The 20,226-nt window shown below is 46.9% G+C and overlaps 1 protein-coding gene across 3 annotated transcripts in view; it reads left to right on the top strand.

The window, feature by feature from the left end:
• The window catches only part of DIAPH3 (diaphanous related formin 3), a 2,278,729-nt gene that overhangs the window by 1,288,928 nt on the left and 969,575 nt on the right, over positions 1-20,226 (top strand). For all 3 annotated transcript variants that reach the window (XM_085621985.1, XM_085621986.1, XM_085621987.1), the window contains one exon: positions 5,036-5,137. In XM_085621985.1, the coding sequence (XP_085478111.1) occupies positions 5,036-5,137 (102 nt within the window). The remainder of the gene's footprint in view (positions 1-5,035; positions 5,138-20,226) is intronic.

Genomic DNA, 20,226 nt, shown 5'->3' with positions numbered 1-20,226 from the left:
TGTGGGTGTTCCACTTCTGGACTAGTCAGCCTTTGTGATTGTTGGGACAGCAGCAACAGCCAGACTGGGTTTTGCACCAAGTTCAATGTTGGTCCACAGTTATCATGTCTTAGGCTCATCTTTGTCCTTTTTCTTTCACGTAAACACATCTGAGTTTCTGGTGTTGGGGAGCCACCTAAATACTAAATGTAGGGGTGTTAAGGGAAGTGAAGGGTAGTAGCCAATGGGCTTCTTACCCCTGGGGTCACTACACCCCCTATTTGACCACTTCCTATGGAGAGTGGGCATAACCCTGTCCCAGAGTTCCTAATTCCACCAAACACAGAATGGTGGAACCCTTCTTTCGTAGAGCACATCAGGTAGCCCACCTTAGGGGTATGAGAAGCCTGGAGGTGCCGCATGCCTACTGCATAGCTAATTTTTCACCTGTTTTGATGCCAAATGGGCCTCAGGGCAGGGGGTGAGATTTCCCAGGTCTGGGGGAAGCTAGGGTCACATATTAAAGGCAGCAGGGGCTTTTAAACCCCTGTCCTTGACATGCTTTATCACTAGCCATCATGCTGGAGGAGGTGTGAACATCTTACCCCACATCAGGCATTGCTTCTGACCTCTAAGAGCATGGGCTCTCACCTGCAGGTGGTCAGAAACTTGTCTGTGGTGGCAGGCTGGACGAAACTAGTCGACCAGCACACTAGATACTGGTAGGTTTTATAGGGGACACCTCTAAGGTGCCGTCTGGGTGCATGTCTTAATACATCTAGTACTGGCAACACTATACATTTGTTAAGACAATGTGTTTGATACTAAACACTATAGGTTTCAGTAAAGCCATCATGTAGCTAGGGGAACTCGTAATGACCAGTACCCAGTACATATACTTAAGATAGCTTAGGTGTTCACTTGTACTATCTAGTAATTGAACTAGATTGCACAGGTACATTTCTGCTCATGCAGTTATGCCCTTAGATGTAATATAATGCACCCTGCCTTAGGGCTATAAGGCCTGCTGTTGGGGTGATTTACATACATTATATGCAGTGACTTTGGCATAGCACACAGGTGGTGTTCCATGTCGTGTTTTTAAAATGGTTTGCACCATTTCACGCAGCCTGCAATGGCAACTTGCATGCAGTGTAGGTTCCATGGGGTGGCATAACACATGCTGCATCCCTTAGGCACCCTCTTGGTACCCATGCATTAGGTTAGGTAGCATGGGGTACCATTTGCTAGGAGACTTACAGGGGTGCTAAATCCCTTGCCAATTGGTGAACAATTAAACATTACCTTGTTTTAGGGAAAGAGCACTGGCATTCTAGCCTGGTTAGCAAACTTCAGTGCCCTGTCAGAGTCGAAAACCAGCACCTAGTAATTCTAATGGGGGTGAAAAGTAGGGGGACAACTGCAACAAAATAGCAGTTTCCTACATCAAACTTTACTTGGTAAATATACCTTACACTATAGGCTATTCTACCGCTTTCTACAGGTATGGCATGCCCTCATGCCATCATAACCGGATTAGAAGACTGTCCAGATTTTAACCCCCTGGAGGCCAAACATCTCATGGAAGAACTACAAGATCATAAAATATTGCAAGTGTATCGTTCACTGATTCATAATTTTCCAGATACCTTCGCAACACTAAAAACGGTTTGGGAAAGAGATTTAGGCACACTGGCTGACGAAGAATGGACTGAAGCTAGGTCATCCACAAGATATGCAGCGAAGCCACACAATTTTGCTTACTTAATTTCAAATATGTTCACAGAACTACCTCACGAGGCACAGGCTTAAACAGATGGGGCAATCATCACCTCCTACCACTGCCTTCATTGTGTATCACAGGAAGGAGACTATCTACACACCATGTGGGGGTGCACAAAAATACAAGCATATTAGGAACGAGCCCTTTACTGCCTAGATCTAGTACTTTGAGAGACCGTGCCTCGTGATCCCAAATTCCCCCTTCTCTTCATCACTGCTGATATTGGTATGGATCGCTATAAAGTGCCGCTACTATGGCTGGGCCTCGCCGTGCCAAAACGAGATGCCGCACACCAATGGAGGGAAGAGTCCCCACCTTCGCTCGCAGAATGGAAGAAGGGAATGGACTTGTGCATGGCCAGAGAACAACCAGTCTGTGAGGGTGCAGAAATATAAGAAAGTTTGGGGTACATGATGGGTGGAGTACAGAGGCATCACTATCACAAGCAGAAGCTCCCCCACTATGAGCATAGACAATGAAGTCTAAACATACCTGGGCTCGGTCCCCACACTTCAACTGATGCTCAAACTTCCATTTATCGCATTGGGGTGGTTAAGGCCAGGGGGGGGGAGGGTTCTGTTGTATCATGTCACATTCATCAAAAATTAATAAAAATGTTCTATCAAAAAAATAATTGTGCTGGGTTATAGGATTGTTAATCAGGCGTGAACAGCATACGAAAACAGGTAGTCTTATGCTCATCTATGAAAGCGGTAGAACTAATCACTCAAGTAGGAATGCCGGCACGCAAGGAAAACCAGTGCGGTTCCAGAAGCACAGACGTCACTATACTTGCAAAACCATGGGTGATGCAGGCAGAGGACGCACTCATTATAATGATGAAGCCAACTAAATCGGTATGCATACACCTTTAGTGAAATAGTCCACAATAGATTCAATAATTTACTGGGGGAGAATTGTAGATTATAAATTATTGTTTAGAGTGCAGTAGGAAAAAAAGCGGAAAATGTAAAACATTATATTACTATTTCAAGTCATGTGCCTGAGTTACGCCTATGTAACAGTGCTGCACATTTTCTCACATTACCCTCTTTCTTCACAATAACATTTTTTTAAAACCTTTTGCACATATTTGCGTGCATGAGAATGTTGGATCCTTTCCCCAGAAACTGCTTTGCTTACACTTTTTTGTGCAGCATTATTATGATGCCTCGTACACAGAGTACAAGGCCTTTGCACTCGCTGTACAATGTCATTCTATCTTCATCCACGGGTGACAGGGCTATCTGCAAACCTGTAATAAAGCTAATATGTATATACATAGCAAGGATTCTTTTTATTATAAATACTCATTTTGAAGGTTAGCAAAGGAGACACTTCTGCTGACATCGATGGGTCCAAGCATGCTGATGCTTCACCAAGCAGCTGCCTAACATCTCCATGAGGGGTGTCCAAGACGGGGTCCTACATTCTGTCCCGCCAGGTAATGGGGTTGGATCATCCCATTGGGGGGCGGGGGGGTTCTTGACTCACACACACACACCCTAGACACATGTAGGGTAGGGATTGCACAATAGGAGTACACCTGATTACTACCTTGTTTTATATGCCTCATATAGACACTGTTCTTAGCACCATAATGGAACTGTACCTGATATTTACGATTTTGGTGCTTGGGATCACTTTCATATGTTTGTCTACTGATTATCACAGCACATGTACTCTATACAAGAATAAGATTGGTTCCACAAAAATAGGGAGTTGTCTGTTTTGTAGAACTCTCAGTTAGTTGCTCAAAAAATCAATGTGGTAAAGAATGTGATAAGCCGAGAAACATCTTAAAGGGACCAAAATACAACATACATACACAAAGGTATTCAGACACAGATATCGTAAGCGTTATAGTGTACATTTTTTTTAAATGATAATATAATGCAGCATATCTTAGAGTCCATGTATCAATGTCAGAACAGACTTAATCAGCACAAGTATCTACAAAGGGATAAAAAGTCTTTCAGTTAACACACTTTGTATCTGAATGGCACACGTGAAGCGCAGTTCAGACTGGATAACCAGTCCTTCACTTGATTTAGTAATTTGCAATGCAGTTCCATCCATCAAGGAAATGTTGTCTGATCTCAGTGGATCTACATTCCCAGGTTGAGGATTTTTCGTATGGCCTTGTTGGATATTTTCATTATGGCCTGCTGTCCTGTGGGGCACTCCTCAAGGGCAGACCAAATCCTGATCTGATGCTGCCCGATTACTCAATTCCACAGTCTCAGGCATTGGTCCTGCTTCTGAAGATGTTGTACCCTACTAAGACATCAAATCCTGTGCATTTATTGTTGCTTTATGGCACCATCCCTGGAGCTAATTTGACACCGCTTTTGTATTCTAAGTTTACTGACGTTATACAGATGGTAAAAGAACAAATGTATTTCTGTTTTAATGAAGAACCTCTGTCAATGCACCTCAGATATTTCCTGGATTGAGGAACTCTTTAGAACAGATTTCATTATTTGTTATGTCTTAGAATACAAGCGCCCATAAGGCGCATCCAGCTCAACTGCTCACTCCTAGTTGCATCAGTTAAAGAGGTGCCATCTGCGAAATTTCAAATCACAGTACAAGACCCTTCGCAACCATCATGTGCCACAGGATCTTTGCGGTCTTCTGTTGATGTTATAAGCATTCCCATTTAGGATATATGGAATTAGCCAATGTCTTTTGTGGATGTGTGGGGTGTTCTGATTTACTGCGGGAGGAATACGTCGCTGAATATTGTCAACAAGCACTAAACACAGAAAGCCTTGTTACTGCGGTTTTAGTTGGGATGAACTGATCTTGTATGCCAGAACTATCTGTAATTCATTTCCTGAGCAGTTATGTAAACCAACTCATTGTTCTCCTTAGTTTCTATTCAATTCTGATGTTTCGCCCTAATTTAGGGCCTGATTGCGAACTTGGCGATGGGATAGGCCGCCACAAATGTGAAGGATAGCCAGTCCACCATATTACAAGTTCCATAGGATATAATGGAATTGCAATACAGGGGATTGGGATACTCCATCACAAAGGTGACGGATATCCCGCCAAGATTGTAATCCAGCCCTTAGAGTCCTTATCTGTCTAATTTGTTTTTCGTTTCTAAGATTCTTCTATTCTCTTGGTAAGTTTTATGTTTTTAAGTTGACATCAAAGTGTAGGATTGATGGAAAAAATTGCTCAATTACTGTTCTTTAAGTTTCAAAGTGAAAACGTATTAATGTTATACTTTTCTGTTTATATTTCCTTAATCTTTGCAATTAGAATTTAATAAAGCATATGCCAGAACAGACACAATTGAATGCCCTGACAAGTTTTAAAAGTGAATACAACAACTTGTCTGAGCCTGAGCAATTCGGAATTGTGGTGAGTATTATCCAGTTTACGTTGTTGTAAAATCGGTTAATGTATTTCTGGACAATCTGTGTGGCAAAGCCGCTGAAACAGAACATTTCACCCAGTGTTTGTTTCATTAGAGTAGTTGAAACCTGAATGGAACTGTATTTATGAAACACTGCATACCCACCATATCCTTTTATATGCAATTCTGTTAGTTAGCCTATTGCTTTTTGTAATTATTACGCAACTACAGAGTTTAATTCATTGCAATACCGGTAGTGCTCATTTATCTGTATGATTATTTTTGGTCTCAGATTTTTTGTTGTTTGAAGTGATCATAGAAATCACTGATGTTTTAGTAAATATAAAAAATGAACTTGCTGTAGAAAATATGAACTTGCTGTAGAAAATATGCACTATGAAAATTTCACTCATCATCAAGCCCAAGAAGAAACCACACAGCTGTTTATGGTTAAAAACCAGTTTAGGCCCAAGTCCCACACTGACGTGAGCAAGGTGAAAACTTCACTCAAGAATGTAGTGGAATAGGAAGCTTGAAAGGGTTTTCAGTTAAAGGCCAAGTCATGTTTAACAGACTTGAAATCATGTACATCGGCATTCAAATCCCCCCGGCACACACCGTTCCTTCAAAGGGTTTGTGGCCGGATTAGACAATGGATTCATAATAGAATTAACCCAGAGCACACAGTCATTTGATTAAACAATAGATGCAGGGAAGAAACTAAGTTCTGAGCACCCGAAGGTCTCAGGCATATAATTCTGCCAGCACACACTTCAAGTAAATTGTATCTATCATGAGACACACACGCGTTCCTAGGCCAAAGAATGCTCCATCATTCAGCATTGTCAGAAGTATATTGAAGAATGTGTAATCTTTTAGTTCAGGAATTCAGGGTTATGTGGTTACATGTCTTTGAGTGTTTTTCCCATCTTAAATCTGTCACTTGCAAGTCAATTATTATATACTGTGTGTAATAAAGTATTGTATTGATTTGTAAAAAAAAAAAAGGCCTGTCTGCGAACAGGCATTCAAGAAAAACCCCAGAGGTAGCTTGAACAGGGCTACGGTGCAGTCTATAGTGTGGTTTTCCTTGTCTCAACAGTTAGTAAATATTGTATTTGCATTGCCAAGAAGAGTCTTTGTTTTTTATTCTGGTATTGGAAGTTTTGTCACCCTACGACACTGAGAACACAATTTTGTATTCAATAGCCATTAACTGAGCACAACCCAGGACAGATTTATGTCTGGGAAGCAGTCCATGGAGGAAAAAAAGCTTCGACTCTAATATTTGTGGGGTTTGTTGAAAGAATTTGCAAAAAACAAATATTCTGCATACATTGTTGCTCTACAAGCCTTACACGTATTTATAGAAGAATTAAGGGGGGGGGGGGGGGGTGAGGCACCACTGCATTTCATCCTTTCTAACAAATGTATTGCTGCGTGAAAAAGCAACACCCACGGTGTAGTTTCAGCTCTTGTGTTAGTCTGTATAGTAATTTGTGTTGTGCAAACCTATTGAGGAAAAGATACAGTGCTGAACGATGGATCGGGTAGCCCAATGCCACATAGTGCTTCTAGTGATACTGCAAGGTGCCATAAAGTAGTGTAGACCGTTTAAAACTGCCATAATCCTTTTATTATGTCTGTTGTGAGAGGGGTAATTAAAGTTCTTCCAGTCCACCCCTGCCACAGACGTACCCAAAAACCATTATGCCCACAGCAAGAAGACTTCTAGTGCCGGCTTAAGTGTTTTCTACTTTGTGTATAGGATAAGAGTCCTGAAATATGTGTATGTTGGGAGGATGACCAAGACTACTGTCTGATCTCCTCCTACCCTTCCTACCGTAGTCATGATAGAAAGATTATAACCTTACCTGTCTTTTTACAATAATTATAACAATAGGTATACTATATCTATGTCTGGATGAGGATTGTGACAGCTGTATCTGGCTTACCCCTATGTTATGTTATGTTAAGGTAGCTTATATAGCGCATGGCTACCCCAGCAACGGGGCGTCCCAGCGCTTGCAGACAAGCCAGAAACACAACAACCAGGCCAGGGAAGGAACCACAGAAAAACCTGGCCTATAGAGTGGTAAATAGCCAAGTCTTAATTCTCTTTCTAAAAGACAAATGATTCATGATAACACGGGCTTCTTGCGGGATTGTGTTCCACAATTTCGGGGCCAAGTATCTGAAGGATCGGCCTCCTGCTCTGCTCTTCCGAATCTTAGGAATGTGAGCCAGAAACAGATATGCAGAGCGAAGCGCCCGAATGGGGATGTAAGGGGCACTTAGGTTTTGTAGAATTTTGGGGCCTGAGGAATAAAGAATTTTATGAATAAGGCAAAGTGCCTTGAATTGAATACGCTGCTTTACAGGCAGCCAATGCAGACGATGAAGGATAGGGGAGATGTGACAGTTTTTTGGCAAACCAAACAGACTACGTGCGGCCGCATTCTGAGCTCTTTGCAGTCTGTAAATCGTAGATTGATTGGAGCCCAGCATAAGGGCCCCTATTTAGGCTTAACATGCAGACTATTAGTTAAATGAAGGTCCTTACCTACTGCCCTAGCATTCTGGCTGACCGATGTCCGGTACCACAAACCCAGCCAATTACAAGCAACACAGAAGTGCTGTCTGAGATGGCGATGGTTGATCCTTTGCCTGAGTTGCCCATGAATAGTGGTCTCCAATGATAGCTTTTTGCTTCAAGGTTAGTTCAGTTGGGGATGGCGGTGAGAATAGTTTCCTCTATGCTCTCATTTACTCATTGGAAAAACCTTGTCCCTTAGGCTTCGGTTGCCTAAGGCGCTTCATCCTAATGAATGTACTTAGTTTGCACACTTGGCCTTAAACCTCACCAGCCTGCATTCCTCTGTGCATCCTGCCAGCACAATGTCACTGTTTGTTTCTGGCACCATAGAATTTGAATACCACCAACTCCTTAGTAGTTCCATTGGCAACTTGCAAGCTACTAAGAATGTTATGTCACCGAATCATCTTTCAACAAGGAATTTAGTGGCATGCCAAACGTGTATTTTGCCTTAACAGTCTAACTCCCAGAGAGTCTCTCTCTATGTAAATGCTTATGTTTGATCCCATAATGCAGGATTCAGTTCCTTAATTGCTGTTCACATATATCCAATTATGTCTATTCTCTGACACCAAAGGCCATTTTACCATCTGCCAGAGTATTGAGGAAATTATGTTTGAAGCCGCAAGTATCCGGTTGCCAAAATGCTCACTGTTATTCCAACTAATTCCAGTGACTTTTGCTTGGACAGAGAGATATATTTTAAGAGGAAGGTTTATTACCTGGGCAAAATGTATGTTTGGAGGTGGAGGGGTGGCCATGTAAATTGGATAGAATGTATTAAAAACATTGTACCCCTTTTGCCTAACAGAAAGGGTTTTGACCCATAGGGAACAAACCTTCGTCGGCAGTGTTGACCATATTAGTGTGAAACACCTTTGTTCTGTAAGGCCCTGCTCGTTTACCTAAACGTTAATCCACAAGATTGCGCTACTTTTCACGATAGATATCTTCTCCATGGTTTGAGCTGCAGCAGTAAAGTACTGGTGCTGGATAGATGACAAGGAAGTGACAATACCTCATATCTGTTAGAAAATGCAGCGGTATTAAGGCTTTGGTTTATTTGAAATGAAAAAGGAATTGATAGGCATAAGCGGTTAGATAGAAATAATGGCCCATCTTCGATCGGACACTGTTAATACAATGACTCTTATTTGTTATAATCAAGGTATACATGTTTAGAACCAAAAGTAGTCACCAGTCTTCCTGGGGCCAATAAATCAAGAATTTTCCACATGGACTTTCTTGGGTCGTAGGGAGGTGTTGTGCAAACCATCTCTCCTAATTGAATCACTCCGTGTAGAGGTCCAGACATTTAGTAAAATGTTGGTAGTTTCAGTTCGGTCTAGAGGTAACCTTTCTGCTAAGGGCTCTGAGTCTAACCTTGGGCAAAACCATTCATTTTTGATGTGCTGTTGTGGTGGATGGAGCTGCAGAAAGCTGGATGTGTGAATCGCTAGTCATGTTTAATTTTTTCAGTATCCATGGTAGCAACGACAGGCAGTCTTATCTTTAGATTAGTGTAGCTTTCGGTGTCTTTCTGTCTGTTCTTCACAGTCACATAACGGTTGTGGGCTGATTTCTCCATCTCCACGTCTGGTCTCGGAAAAAATGATGTTAGCCACAAGTGCTGTCTTTTCCCCTTGAAACACTCACTAAACCCTCCTTCCTCTCTTCGTCTTTACCCTCCCCTCCTCTCTTTTTCTGTCATTTTATAGGTCAGGCAAAGTTGTAAGACTCTTCATGGAGACCCAAAATGTTAACTGCCATTGTGTTTTATGTTTGTGACCTGGGGCATAATTAAAACTGTGCGCCCTATTCACAATGATTAGTTTGAGTAGGTGTTGCTTTTGTTTGTAGTATTCTTGGCTTACTTGTGACTATCTGATGGAGACATCTAGCCGCAGATTCCTTATCTTAGAATTCTCCCTAGGCGCCTGACTGGATGTGGAAATTTTTACAGCAGTACCTCTGCGCGTTGGTAGAGGGCATTGAGTAACTCTGTAGCGGCGACATCCTCGGGATGTGACGTTGACGCAGTCCATATAAGCCCTCCCCTGGAGCCTGTTTCTTATTTTCTGCGCATACCATGCTGATAAGCGGTTCTTCTGGCTGTTTTTTGGTCTACCTCAACAGTTTCGTCGAACGGAACAGAGTGCCTTTAAACAACTTTAAATATCCTCTGGGTTCAAGCATTGTGTATCCTGTTGATGACCAATGTCTGCCACAGACCCTCACTCTGTTTGCAAGTGGTCCTTGGGGGAGCACCATGACTCTGAGGAGTGTGACTACTATTCTCAACTTCTCCTGCAGGCGCTGAGGGAATGTCGAATAAAGTTCCTAGCGGCGCCTATGTCGCATTCGTCCAAAATTTCCCGTTGACCTTGGTCCCCTTATCACTCCACGGACCACCTGCGGGTCCAATTCAGGAGCCGTTCCCATGGACGTCACTCTCCATCGTCGTCCCGAGGTAAGTCACGACACAGGCAGTCGAAGTTGCGGCACTTTCTGACTTCGCTACATAAAGCCTGATCCCAATCTTCAGTTCAAGAGTTGGTGCACGATTCTACCTCGTACCTCCCAACCTACCTTGGAGCTGGGGCGACTGTGAACCAGATGAGAGAATATTTCAATTCTCTTCATAGTATCTTTGGGTCTTCATCTTCTTCTAAAGTGCCATTGGGCCCCAAGGAGGTGCACAAAGCAGTGACTGTCCACACTGGCGGGTTCGCCCTCTGCTTCAGGTCGGCCTTCGGATTCCAAATTTGTTTCGACACTGGTGCACAGCCTTTATGTGGCTACCATCTTCAGTGCCTGGGTCTGGTCAACTAACGACGTTGCAGTCGGTGCCCCATCTCTTCCCCTCTCTGACTCTGAGACATTTCTCATTTGGCACCAGATGGCATCGGATGTAGCACCGGTGGAGACGCCCCTCTTATTTGCAAATTCAAATCACAGCCACTGCATTTGCTTACCTTATTGGTTGTTTTTCAGATGTCACCATCTCACCCCTTTTGTCTTGACTAATTTTCGTCTTCAGTTTTCCTTCTGGAACATGTGTCCCTTTGACATTGTGGACCCATCTCTCTAAGGATTGGTTTCCAAGGAGGTTGGGGTCTCCCTTAGCATCCTTTTCCTCAAGGTTCTTCGTCCTCCGGATGTGATGAGGATTCTAACCCTCAAAGCTCTGTTATAACACTTCCACCTTATTTTGCAAATTCCTTATGCTTGAAGGGATTTTTTTATTTTTCTTCTTCTCTTCCTTTGGAAGATGTGTGTCTTTTCCCCTGTTTTTTATTCGTGGTATATTAGAGGTTTTGATTTGTTACATCCTGTCTCCTGTTGAGACATTTCTTACTGGCCTCAATCCTTGTGCTTGTATGCACTGCCATGAATTATGTTCGGCTTTTCCATTTTGTGAGGCTTGATCCCTTCATGGCTATGTACGTCATCTTTTACCAGAAGCTTCAGTCAGGTCTTGCTGCCTGATATCTCTGTCTATTGGATAGAAATTGGTTATCTGTGGAGGCCTTCCATGGATTGGCCTTTATTTCAACTACACCGTTTGATGGACCCTGGTGTTGGTCCTAATTCCCTTCATAGCAGAGTTTTGACACCTGCTGTTTTCTTTTGATTTGCTGTTAACCACCTGATCGTAGCTTAGTCAGTCAGTCATGTTGCATAGTTGGCAACATTTGAAAACACATTCCAGAGATACATTGCTGTACAGCATTCAATTACTGACTTGAAAGTTTACCACACCCACTGCCCCAAAGCTCCACCCACTTTGCACAACCCACATAATTAGCATGATTTAACTCTACTTTTAGTGCAGATTATAGGGGCTACTCAATAAAGAGAGAATTAGAGGCAATTGAGACCAGAATTTCAAACTTTAGGTCAAAGCAGCTGAGTGGGAAAAATTCTCCTATTAAGCTGCCTTGGAGAATTTTACCAACTTACTGCTTTGGCCTACAGTTTGAAATTCCCATCACAATTGCCTGCAATTCTCTCTGAAGTGCACTTGCCGGGACTGTCCAGCGATAGTGAATTACACAGGACAGTCTCCAACTTGCCAGGACTGTTCCAGCAAAAACAACAGCTATGACGTTGGTTCATGAGCTGTTGCCATTATTTTCCTGTGGTGGGTGGTGCCCTCCACTCCCTCTCTTCTCTTTTACTCTAAAATGTTGCTGGTTATCTAGCTTGGTGTTAATATCTATAATTTTAACTATGTTGCTGTCACATCTTTGGTCTATTACCAATGTATGTTTGTAGGAAAGTACTTCTTTTGGACATGGTTAACCCCCACTTTTTGCCTTGAAAATGATCTTATTTTGACATGGAGGTGGACATGGTCTCTGCCAACCATGTCCCCTGTGACAGAGCTCCTTCCCTAAACTGCAACTATTGTTTCCACAATTGGCACCACTTTAACTCGCATATAAGTCCCTAGTAAAAGGTACCTCTGGTACACAGGTCCTTTTAGTTTAAGAGGGTCCCTAAGAGCTGCAGCACGAATTGTGCCACCCTAAGGGACCCCACATCATGAACATGCACACTGCAACTGCAGCCTGCGGGTCTTGGTGCAGATAAAACTGAAGAGTCTGCATGGCACACATCCCTGTGTGCCATGCCCATAGACACTGCATGAGGTATAGGTAAGACCCCCGCCGAGCAAGCCTTAGCCCTAAGGCAGGGTGCACTAGATCCCCTGAAAGGGCATAACTGCATGAGCAGATATGCCCCTGCGATATCCTTGTCTATTCCTGGATATGGCAAGTGACCAAGGAGGCCTCTTAAGTACATGGGTTGGACACTCGTCATGATTTTCCCAGCTACATGACGGCTTCACTGAAGTATGAGATAATCTGAAAGAAACGCATAGTGATAGATACCTTAGAATTACCTCCATTCGTCAGACTGGATCCGGAAAGTTTTTGTCAGCACTACCCCTGCGCGTCGGAAGGTGGCGTCGTGCGGCTCCGCGCCTGTCGTTGGCGTCCTGGTAGCCGAGATGACGTCGCGGCAGCTACTTAGACGCCGCCCTCGCGCGCTGACGTCAGTTGTTTCTTTTTCGCGCCAGCAAGCGCAGGTCCGGAGAGAGTAGTACCCCAAATCATTTTTTGACTGTGTTTTTGAGGCTTTTTTTCTCACTTTTTTCGAGTTGATTGACTCTTGGTGTCGTAGGGATTTACGGTTTCAAGTCTTGAGGGGAATGTCATCGGATGATGACGGTGACGGATCCACACCGCATGTGTCTCTACTGCCTGGGGTGCGACCACGACCCCAAGTCGTGCCCCGACTGCCGGGCCATGGGGCCGAAGACTTTGCGGGAGTGGTCCCGAAAGTTGCTAGAAGTCTGGCAGTCGGCTCTGCGCCACTCAAGGTCCCAGTCCCGTGGGAGGTCGAGGGACCGGTCGCGAAGCCATCACCATCGTTCTTCTGGATCGAAGTCTTCGCACTCGGGGTCAGGTAAGAACGAAACACAAGAAGTTGAAGTGTCATCGCTCGATGACTTTCCGTCGTGGCTGAGGGTGCGGGTGGTGCCTCCCCCGTGGCTCCGGCGGAGCCTACGGTGTCGCCGTTGGCCTACCCGCCCTTCCCGGGTCCATCGGCGACTCCGGTCCAGCTGCAGGACATTGTCAGCCATGGCCTGCATCTTTGGGCCATCGGGCCTCGCCGGTTCGCCTTCGGGCCCCGCAGGTCCGACTGAGGGTTCTTGCCATTCACTGTCATCGGCACCACTGTCGGCTTCGGCCCTGGCACCGCAGGGCCCCCAAGGATCCAGGCCTGGATCCCGGTCAACGCCGGTTGACCTTGTTACATCTCCACCGACGTCGACCCCACCGGCACCACCTCCGACGTCGCCTGTGGCACCGGACGACGCCGGCCCTGGTTTCAGCCCCGACATGGATACAGAGCCTGAATGGCGTTGCCCGACGCCCATGGGGCCTTTCTACCCCTATGTCCAGCCTCCTTATTTTCGGCCTGTACATCAGCCTGAGGAGGAAGGGGAGGACTGGGAGGGGTCTGAGGACCCTCTCACACCTCAGTGTGAGTATGACCTGTACTGGGTTTAGGAACTGGGGGATGCCAATGGTCTTGTCACCTCCCCTGACCTTGGCATGCTCACTCCTCCTACCGTGGCTACGGAGGAGGGTGCAAGTTATGCAGTGGTGTTGCGTAGGGCTGCGGAGGCCCTCAACCTCCAACTCCCTACCGTGGCCGTCAGGACTAACCTCCTGACAGTAGTGCTTCAGCCTACGGCTACCTCTGTGGAGCCACCTCTGCCTTTTAATGATGCACTTTAAGACGTTCTTTTGAGCACCTGGTCCAGGCCCAACACAGGGGCTCCTGTGTACAGGAACGTGGCCCGACGCCATCGCCCGGCTCCGGGTGACCCCCTTTTCCTCTCCCAACACCCCACCCCTGAGAGCCTGGTTGTCCAAGCCTCAACGTCCCAGATTGCATTCCCTACCGCAACCCCGGATAGGGAATCCAAGAGACTGGAACAATTTGGGAAGAAGATTTTTTCTTCCGCCAGTTCAGGAATGCGGTCTGTGAATAGTGCATGCCTCTTGGGCCGTTACTCCCACTCCGTGTGGGATACGGTGGAGCAAGTGCTGCCTCAGTGTCCGGAGGAGGCGCGGACAGTGGTCTCGAAAGCTAATGCTGAGGGGAGAGATGCAGCCAAGTTCACGATACAATGTGGCCTTGACACCGCCGACTCGCTGGGCAGAGCGATTTCCACGACGGTGGTGCTACGCCGCCATGCCTGGCTGAGGACTACTGTCTTCTCGGGGGATGTCCAGAACACCCTGATGGACATGCCCATTGATGGCATTCACCTTTTTGGCAACAAGGCAGATAGTGCCTTGGAGCGTTTTAATGACTCACGGGCTACGGCCAAGTCCTTGGGCCTGTCGGCCACTCGCCCTCCTCCGCCTTCTGCTTTTCGCTCCTTTCGTGGCAACTGAAAGGGCGCCCCAGCACGTTCGCTTCAGAGCCACAGGCCACAGCAGCAGCAGTCTCAGCGCGGCCGCGGACGTGGGAACCGCAGAGGCGGTTCAGGTGGCCAGTGGGTGGGTATGTCCACCTCCACCCCGGCCACCACTGCCTCCAAACCTTCCTAGTCTGGTTTTTCAGGCCCATCAAACGCCAGTGGGTGGCAGGATTCACCATCACCTCCCCCACTGGCGCACCATCACTACGGACAGGTGGGTTTTACAAATAGTTCAAAGGGGCTACTCCCTCCCCTTTGAGACTACCCCTCCATCCATGCCACCCCAGTACCACCGTATGTCGGGGGATCACTTGGCACTTCTCTAACAGGACGTTTTGGCCCTCTTGGCCAAGGGGACCATCGAGCGCGTTCCTGCGCCAGAAGTAGGTCATGGTTGTTATTCCCACTGCTTTCTGGTGCCCAAGAAGAACAAGGGTCTGCATCCTATCTTAGACTTCCGGAATGTCAATTGCTTCCTCCGGAAGGAGAAGTTCAAGATGCTAACTCTGGCTCAGGTCTTGTCTGTGCTGGAGACTGGATGGTAGCGTTGGATCTGCAGGACGCATATTTCCATATTCCCGTCCTACCGGCGTTACCTGCAGTTTACGGTAGGCCATGAACACTTTCAGTTTATCTTGATCCCCTTTGGCCTTACCAGCGCCCCTAGGGTCTTCATGAAAGTGATGGCGGTGGTCGCTGCTCATCTGTGCAGATCAGGGTTCCAGTCTTCCCCGATCTCGACGACTGGCTGTTGAAGGCGGGATCGCCCCAGGCAGTCGTCTCCCACCTCCAGACTACGGCCGACCTCCTGCATTTGCTGGGGTTCTCCATCAATGTGCCGAAGACGCACCTGATTCCCTCTCAGAAGCTCCTCTTCATCGGAGCAGTTCTGAATACGACGCTCTTTCGGGTCTATCCTCCCGAACGGCGAGTCCAGGATATTCAGGCTATAATTCCGATCTTTCGGCCTCTATCCTGGGTTTCGGTCAGGCTGACCCTGAGACTGCTGGGCCTCATGGCCTCCTGCATCCTGCTGGTCGATCATGCCAGATGGCATATGCGGGCTCTGCAGTGGGACCTGAAGTTCCAGTGGGCGCAGCACCAGGGGAACCTGTCAGTGTCCGTCCAGATCTCGGAGGGCACTGCAAGACAGTTGCAGTGGTGGCTCACAAACCGGAATTGGGTTAATGGCAGATCCCTCTCCCTTCCCCAACCGGAGCACACAATGGTGACAAATTCATCCCTCCTGGTATGGGGCGGTCACATGGGAGAGGCGGAGATCAGAGGACTCTGGTCTCCGGCGGAGTCCCGGCTCCATATGAAGCTTCTGGAACTTTTGGGCGATCTGACTTGCATTGAAGGCATTCCTTCCCTCTGTCCAGGGAAGAGTAGTGCAGGTGTTTACAGACAACGCCACCGCCATGTGGTACTGCAACAAACAGGGCGGGGTGGGGTCGTGGACCCTATGTCAGGAGGCTCTGCGCCTCTGGACATGGCTGGAACATCAGGGCATTTCCCTGGTGGTGCAACACCTGGCAGGTTTACTGAACGCCAGGGCGGACGAGCTCGGCCGCAGGTGCATGATGGATCACGAATGGCGTCTTCTCTCTGACGTGGCGCAAGGTCTGTTTGAACAGTGGGGAGAGCCTTGGTTAGGTCTATTTGCCACCGAAGAGAACGCCCAATGTCAGCAGTTCTGCGTGTTGGAATTTCCAAGGCGGCACTCGCTAGGCGACGCTTTTCGTCGCGAGTAGAGTTGTGGTCTGTTGTACGCCTTTCCGCCCATACCACTTCTACCCAGAGTGCTAAAGAAGATCAGGCGCGACCGGGCCCAAGTCATTCTTGTGGCTCCGGACTGGGCTTGAAGAGTATGGTATCCCGAGCTACTCAGTATGACAATCGATCCCCTGATCCGACTGCCTCTTCGGGAGGATCTTCTGTCGCAGCAGCAGGGGACTATCCTCCACCCGAACCTGTCCAGTCTCCACCTCCTTGCGTGGAGATTGAGCGGCGGCAGTTGATTCCTTTTGACTTGCCTCCTGAAGTTTGTAATGTTGATGAGGCGGCCCTCCACTTTGTTGGTATACGCCTGCAGGTGGAACAAATTTATGGCATGGTGCACAGCAAATGCTGTGGATCCCTTTTCTGCCCCTCTTTCAGAAGTTCTTCTGTTTCTTCTTTCCTTGGCCCAGCAGGGCTCTGCTCTGGGCACTATCAAGGGCTACCTTCCTGCTATTTTGGCCTTTCTCAGGCTCCCTGATCAGTCCTCTCTTTTCAAGTCCCCTGTTGTAAATAGATTTCTCAAAGGCATTACTCACCTTTTCCCTCCTATTCCTTTTGTGATGCCACAGTGGGACTTGAACCTGGTTCTAACATATTTAATGTGCGCTCCCTTTGAGCCTCTTCACAACTGTCCTCTTCGTCTACTGACTTTGAAGACTGGTTTCCTGGTTGCCATCACCTCTGCCAGGAGAGTGAGTGAGTTCCAGGCTCTTTCTTTTAAACCTCCTTTTCTATCTGTCCATCTGGACAAGGTTGTGCTCAGGACATGTCCATCCTTTCTGCCAAAGGTTGTCACTGCCTTTCACATCGGGCATACCATCACTTTGCCCACCTTCTTTCCGCCTCCACATACTTCTAGAGAGGAAGGAAGGCTCCACCGTCTGGACCCAAAACATGCGCTCTGGTTTTATTTGAACCGTACACAACAGTTCCGGGTGGATGACCAGCTCTTTGTTGGCTACGTTGGTGCCAAAAAAGGTTGGGCAGTACACAAGCGAACTATCTCCCGATGGGTCGTCTATTGTATTAAAGCCGGTTATTCTCTGGCTGGAAAGGAATCTCTATTGGGGCTTCACACCCATTTAATCAGGGCGACTGCAGCCACTACCGCATTGAGACGTGGTATCCCCCTGCAAGACATCTGTCAGGCAGCTACGTGGGCCTCGCTGCACACTTTTACTAAGCACTACTGCCTGGACAGTAAAGTCCGGAGAGATGGCTTCTTTGGCCTCTATGTTCATGAGACTTCCTGGTGTGATCTTGGTTCGCAGACCCACCACCGGGGTTGGTACTGCTGGGGTATCTATTCTAAGGTAAGGAATCTATCACTATGTGTTTTTTTCAGATGAACCTGTTACTTACCTTCGATAACGATATATCTGTAAGAAACATTAGTGATAGATTCCTTAACGCCCCACCCATCCTCCCCGTTCTGCGAACTGATTTCTAGGGTTAAGTTCATCCCTTTCAGGGCCCTAGTTTCAAAGCACCAGTGGTCAGTATCTTGCATGGCTCTGCGTTTTCTGGCGCGGAAAGGCATCAGCGCGCGAGGGCGACGTCTAAGTAGCTGACGCAACGTCATCTCGCCGACCACGACGTCAACGACAGACGTGGAGCTGCACGACGCCACCTCCCTACGCGTAGGGGTGGTGCTGACGCTTGGGGGTAATTCTAAGGTAAGGAATCTCACTACTAATGTTTCTTACAGGTATATTGTTACCGAAGCTAAGTAACTTGTTCTGTTGTACCAAACATCTCGTCATAATAAACATGCAATGACTCCAGTGTCAGATTTATTACAAATTGCACTCAGAGGATCCCTTCGAGGGGTCCCCTAAAACCTACCAACCTTAGTGTGGTCACCAACTGGCCTAAGCCAGCCTGCTACTACCGGACAGTGTTCTGACCTTATGGGGTGAGGGCCTGCACACTCAGAGGTCCAGAACAATGCCTTACCTGGTTGGAAGTGTTTACACCACCCCCTGGTCAGGAAGAGCCATCTTTGGCGGGGAGCTTCAAAGGCCTTGCCGCCTTTGTAACGCAACACCAGCCTCTCCTGTTAGGAGAAGGCCCTCTTTCCTGTCCTCACCCCTTTTGGCGGGAGAACAGGTGGGAAATCTCAGCAAGAGTAGGAGGTGTGCCCCCTCCCCCCTCTGTGCCAACTCTACCCCTCAGGTGCTGGAGGGAAGGTGAAGTGCACTTTTCAGTGTCCCACATCTTGAAGATGGTGGGACTTACCCATTCAGGACTAGGGCTTATGTCCCCCTCCCAAAGGAAGTGGGCAATATAGAGGGTGTGGACACCCCAGGTAAGAGGCCCATTGGCCACTGCCTGTTACTCCCTTGTAACATCCCTAAATCTAGTATTTAGGTGGCATCCCCAGACCCTGAACTTCAGTTCGTGACTACCTAAGAAGAGCTGAACACCACAAAGTCGCACCAGCATAGAATACTGCAGAGAACTATTGACTTGACCCCAGCCCTACTGGCCTGTCTGCAGCCCTTGACGTCCCTGCGCCTAAAGACGACTCGTCCTGCAGCCCAGTGACCTCTAAAACCTTGGGAGGACTACCTGCCGTGTACAAAGATTACTATCTCCCAAGAACAGCGGATCCGTTCACCAGAAACAAACTTCAAGCAAGGCCTTCATGACCTGAAGAACCTCAAAACCCTGCTTTGGTTCCACCTGTGCACCCGCCGCCTCCGGCTCGAGTCCAAGTGACCCACCGGTCCCAATGAGGTTCCCCATCACTCCAGAGCCCATCGTGGTTTGACTCCGCCCGAACTCCTCGACATTGCCTGCAGCCTCTGTACAGAGACCCCCTTAACAGCGACCTTCTCTGGTAAGCCGTTTTCCACATCAAAAGACACCCCTGCACCCGCTGGCCTTGGGCCTTAGTGAAGCGGACCAAAGGTGTGCGAGCATCGCAACTTAATTCTCCAGCTGTTGATTTCCTTCGATTGTTCTCCTGGCCTGAGCTTTCAGCCCTTTTCCGATTTTGCCTTTCTCCATTGGTTTACCATGGGCACCCAATTTTGATATTGAAAAGTATTTCTATTGCAAAACATATTTACCTAAGACCTAGTTCTGTGGTTCGGCAAAATAAATGTAACCACGTATGCTTTTTACAAATAGGTCTAGGATTATTCATTGAGTGTGTCTCATTTATTGCCATTGTGTGTACAAGAAATGCTTAACACTGCCCTCTGAAAAGCTTAACTGCTTGCCCACACTACCACAAAAGAGAGCATTAGTATTATCTACTTTAGCCTCTGTAAAGCTTCTGGGGATCCACTTGACTCTTTGCACGCTATACCTCTTTTTGGTATAGTATATAGAGAGCCAGCTTCCTATAATGTTTGTATTTATATCCATCTTTCTCTGGATACCTTTATTCGATGGGTATTCCACGTTCTTACACTGGTTTGCTTCCCTCCTTGACGGGGACGATAATTCTTCTTGAGTATTCTGATAGACATGTATGTATGCGTGTGTATGTATGTATGTGTGTATGTATATATATATATATATATATATATGTGTATGTATGTATGTGTATATGTATTCACATACATACAGTTATATATTGCAAGTAAGGTTGTGCTGAACTTCTTCCATAGGGCGTATGTATCTGCTTTCGTAACTATGCCTTTCTTGGTGCTCTAGTTCAACCTTAATTTGGTCGGTTTTTTTCCTTTCTCCTCTGGGCT

The sequence above is a fragment of the Triturus cristatus genome, chromosome 8, assembly GCF_964204655.1.
Source record: "Triturus cristatus chromosome 8, aTriCri1.1, whole genome shotgun sequence".
NCBI lineage: Eukaryota > Metazoa > Chordata > Amphibia > Caudata > Salamandridae > Triturus > Triturus cristatus.
This window is presented reverse-complemented; position numbering and strand designations above follow the sequence as displayed.